This window comes from Anabas testudineus, chromosome 9 (genome assembly GCF_900324465.2).
Source record: "Anabas testudineus chromosome 9, fAnaTes1.2, whole genome shotgun sequence".
Taxonomy (NCBI): domain Eukaryota; kingdom Metazoa; phylum Chordata; class Actinopteri; order Anabantiformes; family Anabantidae; genus Anabas; species Anabas testudineus.
Window position 1 is genome coordinate 6,049,710 of NC_046618.1, and position 9,333 is coordinate 6,059,042.

At 40.2% G+C, this 9,333-nt stretch overlaps 1 protein-coding gene across 2 annotated transcripts; it reads left to right on the forward strand.

The window, feature by feature from the left end:
• The first annotated feature begins 362 nt into the window (after nt 1-362).
• ankrd39 (ankyrin repeat domain 39) lies at nt 363-6,339 on the forward strand. Of its 2 annotated transcripts, none has more exons than XM_026343649.1 (5): nt 363-783; nt 932-1,035; nt 1,125-1,328; nt 1,406-1,599; nt 4,513-6,339. In XM_026343649.1, the coding sequence occupies exons 1-4, from the start codon at nt 690-692 to the stop codon at nt 1,550-1,552; spliced, it is 549 nt and encodes a 182-aa protein (XP_026199434.1). In that variant the 5' UTR covers nt 363-689; the 3' UTR covers nt 1,553-1,599; nt 4,513-6,339. The 2 variants fall into 2 exon arrangements, with proteins under 2 accessions (XP_026199434.1, XP_026199435.1); XM_026343650.1 differs by lacking the exon at nt 4,513-6,339 and having other exon boundaries at nt 363-591; nt 682-783; nt 1,406-2,167.
• Nucleotides 6,340-9,333: the final 2,994 nt, after the last annotated feature.

Here is a 9,333-nt window from a genome sequence, read left to right on the forward strand (position 1 = left end):
TGACCGTGAGGCAAATATATTACATTTGTTTTATTACTACCTGAGACAAATTGCATAGTAGTTTCACTACATTTCTTACATCATATACATGTATTGTTTTTAAAGCAATGTAGGTAAAAGTAGGAGCTATAGCAGCCATTAGTAACAGACATGTTGTATACGTTTTTATGATATAAAAATATAAGGAATGATCAGCTGTATAAATGCAGCAGTGCATTTGTTATTATGTCGCCATAGCACAAAGTAGTCTGTCCAAACTATGTGTCGCTAGGATGAAAATCCGATTTCACAGAGCACCTGAAGTGTTCCTTCTGACTGCAGCTCTGTGATTGGTCGGAGCTTTCACACGTAGCCACGTTGCGACGTGCGTCGGGTGGTCTTTGCGAAAGCTTACCTAGTTTTTAGGTTTTCAAGACAAATCTAGGATCTTAATTTAAATATAACATATTTTTGTAATTCGGCTCAACATTCATTGACGTCTTAACTTTATTTTGGGGCTTGTGTGTGTGGAAGATTGACCAGTTGGTGGTGGTAGTGCACTAAATCGTTGTAGACCATTAACGTTAAAGATAGAAGAAGAAACACGGAAGTGTAAGATAGCACACGTTTAATCCCATGGTTGATCTATATTCTAACTCAAAAGCCAGCGTTATTCATTTCTTTTCATCCTGTTTGTTTAAGTTAGCACTATGTCGTCTGACAGCCAACGTTGCTCGTGTTGCTCCCATCCAGTTTCATCTCCTAGTGTTTACCAGACACTGACTGAAATGGATTTTGAACGAGGTTTGAAAAAGGGGGTGACCCACTCCAAAGTGAAATAGTTGCCTATAACACTTTTTATTAAATTACATGGAACTGTTCTTTTCATTCCTGATTTGGCTGATCTGTCAGTGAAATCCAGTGCTGTGCTGTGTGTCATTCCTCTATACAGGGATCTGGTCTGCTGCATTGGATGGAGACTTGGACAGGGTAAAGTCCATGATCCATAAGGGCACAGACCCTAACCTGAGAGACTCATCAGGATATACAGCTCTGGTGAGGTTGCTGGGTAGATTTCTCTGCTCTGTTATCCACTATCCTGAGCCTACACTACTGTATAATTTGTATGTGTTTTTGTTTGTCAGCACTATGCAAGTCGCATTGGTCATCTTGCTGTATGCAAGTTTCTTCTTGAGAATGGGGCTTGTGCATCTCCCGAGACACGAGGCGGTGCCACACCACTGCACCGCTCAGCTTACTGCGGTCATCTGGATGTTGTTAGGCTTCTTCTGCACCACAGGGCAGATCCAATGCTCTGTGATGATGATGGTGCATCCCCTTTACATAAGGTACACAATTACTAGCAGAACATAATGAAACTGTTCCAGAGAGACAGTCTGATAATCTTTCTTTAATGCTTGAGCAGGCTGCAGAACGTGGTCATGAAGAAGTGTGTCTACTTCTTCTTGAGCACTGCCCAGCACTCTGCAGCCAGACAAACAAGAGGCTGCAGCTACCTCACCAGCTAGCACAGAAGGCAGATCTGCAGGAGCTGTTAAAACCACCTCGGTGACTACAGGCACGCTGCATCTGCTGAGTTGCTTAGCTCGGACACATTAAGTAAGCTCAAAACATATGAGGTGAGGTGCAGCTTAAGCATCACCTCAGGATCATTTTCGCCTTATGTTTGGGGTTTTTTTTTTTTTTTTTTTTTTACACAACGAAAGAGCTCCTGATTAAAAAAGGCAGTTGAACATAACTTTGCATTTTCCAGCTTCATACCACAACATTGTCCTGTTTTTTTATTTCTGGTTTACTGCTGGTGTAAAAATTACAACTCCTAAGCAAAAGAAATCTATGAAACCTCAAACTAGGGTGCATTTACTCTAATGTGTAGGATTTGAAGTTGGTTAACTTGAGAACGTCAGAAAGCAACGCATAAACACTAATGGCATTAGATTCATTTGAAAGACTCAGTAATGATATGCAAATTCTGCACCATTTGAAACAAGCATCTTACAAACTCTTTGGAAGTGGTTAATGAATGTTGGATTAGAGTCACTTTGAAGGTTACTGACATTAATAATGCACTGTAGACAGCAGTATTTGCTCAGATTGTAGCATTCATTATTGTTGACTTTGGCCTTGTTTGATGAAGCGTTTTGTAATAAAACTGAGGGCAACATTTTGCCTGTATTGGTTTATTTGTCCAACAAACTAATGTGAAATTAAATCATCACGTCCTGGGCTTTTTACATAGTTGGCAGCAGGGGGAGCTATTGTCTTACGAACAGCAATCTTTTATTCCCAGTGCAGCATATGAATTAGCTGGCAATTTAAACGCAGTGCCGTCATTCGATCCTCCCAATCCACTGTAGGAAAACTAAACAGAGTAACAGACAGAAACAAAAGCATCGGTGTGGCTGATACAGCTGATAGTAAAGCATCATGGATGGACACCGCTGTTCAGCCAAATTTTGTATATGCCAAGATACACCATTCATTACTTTGTATTGATGAAGTTATCAATATAATACAACAACTATTAAATGATTTGAGAACTGCAGATAAGTCCAAGTATTTGTGACAGATTATTTAGCAATACCCAAGCTCTGTCTGTAAATTTGGCCAAAGCAACATGTCTCAGCTTCTATTGTGCTAATTGAGTTAAGTTTGTATCTTAACAAGTATTTGTGGCCTACTGCTGCATTTACACTTTCCAACACAGAGAACAGCTGCTGATGGTCTGTAATCTTTGTATTTTCAGTGAAATAATGATCAAACTGTACAGCTACACTAAAACTAAACTATAGGACCTAATTCTGTATACAGTATGTGTCTTGGTTGATACCTTTGTGATCTTTATTGGACGTTCGAGCTAAATCTTTTTTTAATTTTTAAACTTTTATAAAGGATTAGCAGTTATTAGTTGCTAATCTCACTGAGATGATCAGAAACAGGACACTTTTCCATTTGTTTTTGTTTTTTGTTCTTCATTCATATGTAAAGGAAACAAAGGATGGAAGCCTGGGGGCAAATAAAGGATGTTGATAATTCCATATCTAGTGAAACACATGGAAATAGTTTGAACAATTGTCTCACATACCTACTTATTCAAAGCACGTTCAATAAGTAGCATCAAAGTGCAGATAGCTTTTCCTCTCAGACCCCCACAGATGTGCAGAGCGGCACTGCACTTCTTTTGTACTCCCGCTGTCCACACAACTACAAACCCATGACAAAAACGTCTTGCTGCAGTTTTGGGAACTTTCATTGGGGCCACTGGTGGGTGGTGCTTCCAAACTACCTTCAAACCACATCCAGTGCCGTGACTGGAGGGGTGCCAGGCCACATCTGGAGCTCATTCCAGCTGACGCCACACAGCACAGGGAGATGGGGTGTCGGGGGGGTAGGTGGGGTAGAGTGGGTTTAGCTCGACGAAGTAAGCCAAGAGAGCTGTTTACGTTCACTGACAAGTCCCTCCTTCCTCACAGCTGAGGAGCCGTTACCAGGATCTTCAGGCTTGAGTGCCACATGTCAGTGATAACAAGGTTTTGCTCAACCTTTGGTTAGAAGATATCCCTGTTTGTTTTCTAAATGACACAACAAACCAAAGCACATTATTCTGTTTGAATTAAAGTAGTCATTTTGACATTTATCACACACGCCCTCAGCACCCAGTGATTGTTCCCTTGCCAGGCTCCACGCAGCATAATCAAAGTCAGTGTTTTAACTTTGCTAGCAGTGAGCGAGGTAATGAAAACCCTCTGTGTCACTCGGTAAAACTAGAGGAATGTTCAAGGGCCTCATTCTTTTTTGATAATTTTTCATGAGCTGGTTTGAATTTGAAAGCTGTTTTGCCCCTTTATGTGGAAACAATCAGAAACTGGTCTGGTCGGGTAAAATCAGTAGCTTTGTCAGGAAAAAAAGACCTTTTGCGCCCCTTTTTTCAAAAAGCATGTTTTTTTAAATTAGCTATACACATAAGATATATGAACTATAAGGATAAGGTGTGATTTTTATGCCTAACTTTTGAGCTTTCTTGTAATGTGAGCACTTGGGGAGGACTCCACAGGATGAGGAATTTGGATTACGGCTCTGTTTAGTGAGATTTATTTGGAAAGCAATGAAACTTCCTGGCCCTGGAACCCACTTCCACCATAATGAGCCCAAGTTAAACCAGGACTGGTTGTTATTTTCCTCAGAAATAGAAGGTGGTCTGTGTGCCATGCTTGCATAGAGTTTGAAATCTGTGCTCTGGACTTTGTTTTAAACTGCACTCTAGCTTAAGAGAGGATAGTGAGAACAGTCTTTTCTCTGTGTTTGTTAGTCCAGTTTTCAAATTATGCTATGCTGTAATTTAGTAGATTTTGTGGCTATAAAAAAGTAGAGTTCAGCTCTTAAAAAGTTTGCAATTCACCATTGTGCCATTTTGTTATGCGGATACTTTTTTTGATAGATTAGATGGTCACCTACTCCCAATCCCTCCTGTGTATACCTGTATAATACTAACACTATTCTTTGGCCTCCCAGCTGCCCTGGCAGACCCGGACCTGTCAGAGCTACCCCGATGTAATCAGATAAATGGCAGGCAGATGGGCACACATTAAGAAGTGGAGTTCCAGGCTCAGGCATGGAGGACTACATGGTCTCATCTGCATCAGGAAAGTAGGAGTGTGGGTGTTGTGTGAGGCGGCGTGTGTAATCAAATCTGGAGGAGCTGCTTTTAAGAGATGCTGCATAATCCAATTTAGCTCCACTCCCACTTCAAAGCAGCATGTTGTCTGCTGGTTGAAGTGATGTTGCAGATCTTACGCTCCCACCTTCCAGGTCAGCGGGTGATGGGAGCCAGAGCCCAGAGAGCTGCAGCTCAGATCTTTCGGGCCAACCAGTTCTGCGACGATGGCAAATGTCAGATTCATTAGATGATCCAGCAAAACACATATACAGTACAACCATGTGATGTCATACTTGTTAGCTTTAAATTTTAAATATGTAATATGTGCTTTTCTTTCGCCTTATACTTTAGATCTCCTAGTGATTTAAACACTGGATATGGAAGCAGGATTAGTGGAATATGGGCTCCTGCAGCCGCACTTGGACTAAAATGCAACACATCTGGATAATGTCAGAATGTCCTGGCAATGCAACAACCATAATTATGAAAAGGTTTCCCCAGGAAATTGTGCACAGTGTTATTGTGGGCATATTTGATGGGGAAAGTTTATTTTGCCAGACTCTGTGGTGGATGGTTAGGGTTCTTTTTATTGATTATGGAGATGTAATCTTCTCAAAAGCATGGCCAGACAAACAACCCATAAGCCTTACTATATGAGTCAGAGGACAGTTAATGAAGCTTTTGGGATCATATATCTAGATCATACCAGACTGTTGTTGAAATCCACTTATTATGCATCACCTATCAAATCTGCATGGGAACTATCCCTCTGAGACCAAATCAATGCACTTGAACTTTTTCTGGCTACATGTGCACACTCTAAGACAATGAATGTCCACTTGTAAGAAAAGTCGAAAAGTCGAGTTGCAACATACTGACTACCACCTGCAGAAATTCTTACATCAAAGTAAGCAACAATTAAAAAATACATTTGAAGTGAATTTAGTTTTTTTTTTTTTGTTTTTTTGTTTTTTTAGCTTCATTTTTCAACAATCACGTGGAATAAAGGCCTAAAATGTTCTTAGCACCACTGGGGCTGTCATCCCCAAGCAGAACAATCATCACTCCCCCATCAACCAAAAATAAGCAGGAATTACTCATAAGATTTCTGCATGTGGTAGTAAGAAGATTAGTCAGAAGAGTAGACAGAAATCTCAAAAATACTTTGAAGAAGCAAATACAAAAAACACCAGGTAATGCACATCACTGAAGACAAATCACGCTGATTGTTGTTTGCGGTGCAACACTTGGAGAAGCTTGTAGATTTCTATAAGAATGTAGAGAGATATGAGTTTGTAGGTGGAAACATCGTGTTATGGATCTTTTTTCTCTTTTCATAAAACCAGTAGGATTCACATTACTGAAGGAAAGACAGATGGAGCCATAAATCAGGAACGAATGGCCCAGACAGTTACACGACTTAAACCTAGAACAAAATTGTCCTATAGGAACTAAGCACAAAGCTTCACAAGCTGGTCCTCCTAAATCTTCGAGATTTGAAGACTGTTTGCTTAGAAGGACGGGCGGGCAGAAATCCCCCCCAGAAAACTGTGCGTGATTAGTTTCTTTGTATAGGCAGCAAACTCTCACATCAAAGGTTTCTCTTACCGTGTGTCATTCCAAAGATATTCCATGTAATTTATTTTTATTGATGGGGATGTTATGACTATGTTACCTTAATAAATTCATACAATGCCTGTTCTTAATTTCAAATAGCTGCAATGCAAATATGTTTGATCCAGAAAAATATTGATTACTACTGTAGCACATTTTACCCCAGCGCATTTATCAGACAGCAATAGTTACCAACTTTCTACATATAATTTACTTATACTTTACTTTACTTATAATTTACAACTTTTAAATAGTTGTCTGTAGACTGTGCTACCCAAACGTATATAAAGGAAATTAAAATGAGCCTACCCCCATCCAATCAAAATCCATCAGCTACTCTTATTGTTTTTAATACTTTGAGTACCTTTAACTTCATCCAGGAGAGCGAGACTGGAGCACAATAGAAGGGCAGAACAAAGCATCCGGTTCTGTGATAATTATTAACAACCAAAACAATGGCACTGACACCTCATTCATTAAGATCTCCTCTTCAATACTGTACTACTGCAGCACGTGTAATTGAACAAGCTGGTTGATGAACAAGACTCACAGGGGCATACCGTCCCTCTATCAGCAGGTGCCCAGCACACATTAGCCCATTCATATGCGCATTCCTGTCTCTCCACTCGCAGCCCAGCAGGTCCCCCCACCCTCCACCCCCCAGCCACTCAGGACAGGGCCTGACGCACACAATGGGTCTTCAATCTGCCTCAGACAACAGCCAGCATAAAGGCCCGGAAAGCCACTACAGCGTTATGTCAAAGAAGAGGCTGGGGGGTGGTGAGCAGGGCTTGGGGGGCCCCGTGTAGAACAGGGGCACCGCTGATAGATGGATGAGGGCTGGGCTCAGAAAACGTAGTAGAAGGCCTGTCTGAGGTTTTTGTCCATAAAGCAGGATATTTGTACTTGCCCAGTAACAATGGAATGCAAACACGAAAAGCGAGCACAATAAAACACCACTTTGGGGCGATGAAGAAGCTGCTAGGGAAATCATCATGCAAAGCATCCCTGGAGCACATATTGTTCACTCTTAGGGTTGCATGACTGTGTTTGTTCTCATGCTGATGTGTGGCTTAGCCTGCCTTCAGTTTGCCTTTGCATAAGGTATTCCTGGCTTTAACAGTGTCCGGCACATTTCCTTACGCTGAAAGGAAGTGAGGAGTGATCAGAAATGCCCCACCTCATCTTAAAACAGACATCACATAGGCTGAGCTTTTGTCAGCCTCATCAAAGCAAAGGTTCAACTGACTTAGTAGCTGACACATTTGATCCTTTGTCGACAACCTGTGAACATTTGTAGCATTTCCCTATAGATGGAAAATAACTGCACTGTGTAATTATGAATTCAAATTGTGAAGGTTATGTCTTTATTTTATTCAGTTAAGTCCAGTCTGGACACTCACCTACATAATTCTTGAGCTACCGTGGTATGTACACATTACAGGGACAGTTAATTATTAACTTGTGACGCACTTTCAGATTAGCCCCGTCTTATTTAATCTTTCATTATTTTATGTGTGCGAGTGGCCTAGTCCAGAAATATAGACAGGCTATATGTTGTCTCCCCTCTGCTGCTATAAAGAACTAAAGACAGTCTTTTATTGGTCTATAATTGCCTTTATTTTATTTTGTCTCAGATGTTTTGCACAAATTTTATTACCTTAGTCTGTCTCTGTTCAGACCGTGGTGGAGATTTACAGGGCTTCAGATGTATCACTCAGGTCCAATCATCAAAAAACTATTAGCACTCAAATTAACCCACATGTAATGAATTCTGCCGAGGCTTTCTTCTCGTGTCGAGCATTTTTTAAAATATCATTAACAGCTCCATGCACATCTCATGGGAACTCTTTATCAGTGGCACATAAAAAAGTAATGTGCTGCTGTTGCATCAAAGATTTTCTCAGTCGTGTTTTGATGCTCTGGAATCATAAGATGTGGTTGACGGCAGCATATGCATGTTTAACTCTCACTATTAGTAACCCTTTTAAACAGGCTTGGTTTTTCTCTGGTATGTATGTGGTCGTCAGATTCACACTACATCTGGTTCATAGTTAGCTGCTCTCTTTGAAGTTGCAAGTTAATTTGAGCTCAAAGTGCATTTGAAAAAAACGGCAGTATAGAAATTATAAAAGCAAAAGTGTCTGGCTTAAAAAAAGGCATGTACAACAACCAGAAAATGAGAATTAAATGAGCAGTATGACAAAATTGCAACTAGAAAACAACTAGCTTAAGTACTTTTAACAGGGAAAGTGGAGTGAAACAAACCCCGCTATACACTATATTAAGTTCAAAACTCAAATGTATGAAAAGCATGTTGTAGTTTTGAGGGATGTTACATATTGAACTGTTTGCTGACCATGCTGGAGTCGCTTCTTCTGGTCCTTTCAGAGGGTCTCGACTTACCTGGCAACCTCAGGATGATAAACAAGTCAAATAAAGTCCCTGCACCAGCTCCTTAAAACCAACCTGTTACAAACCACATTTGCCAAAATGTGCTGCTTTAAAACAAAAATCTTGAATCTTGTTGAACTGTTCCTTTAAAATAGACCAGTACTCCACCAAATTGGAACTGTACTTCTTAGGTTCATAATGGACAATGAAAGTAAAAGGAATAAAATCACAGATATCTTCTTTTTTTTTTTGTTGTTCCCCTGTTTCTTCTTCCTTGTCAAAACCTGGCACCTACATTGGCTGGAATGCAAAAGAGGCTGGGTGTGTTATGTTAGCAGTGGCAAATATAGCCCTCGAGTGATGCTCGACGCAATTTATCAGACTTTACAAAGCTTTATTCAGCTTTCATCACATGTGCAGAAGTGCTCCCCTTGTCCTGTAAACAGACTTTGATGTGTAAAATCAGTCATTTCCCCTTTAAGAAATGTTATTAAAACTGAAAGGACATTTTAACCCAATAGTATCATAATGAATAATGTTAGGAAGTGAGAAGGAAGTACAGCATGTAACATTCAAAATTTGCACCTTCAGAATTTTCCATACTGTGTAATGTGCTTTTTTTTTTTTAAATATACCTTTCACTCTGTGTTTGATCGTGATAAACATGC

What these genes read in the sequence shown, in the direction of transcription:
- ankrd39 (XM_026343649.1), top strand. Translation starts at nt 690, where the DNA reads ATGTCGTCTGACAGCCAACGTTGCTCGTGTTGCTCCCATCCAGTTTCA. An exon ending in TGAAATGGATTTTGAACGAG is followed by an intron (nt 784 to 931) that starts GTTTGAAAAAGG and finishes TCCTCTATACAG; the next exon opens with GGATCTGGTCTGCTGCATTG. An exon ending in GTGCATCCCCTTTACATAAG is followed by an intron (nt 1,329 to 1,405) that starts GTACACAATTAC and finishes ATGCTTGAGCAG; the next exon opens with GCTGCAGAACGTGGTCATGA.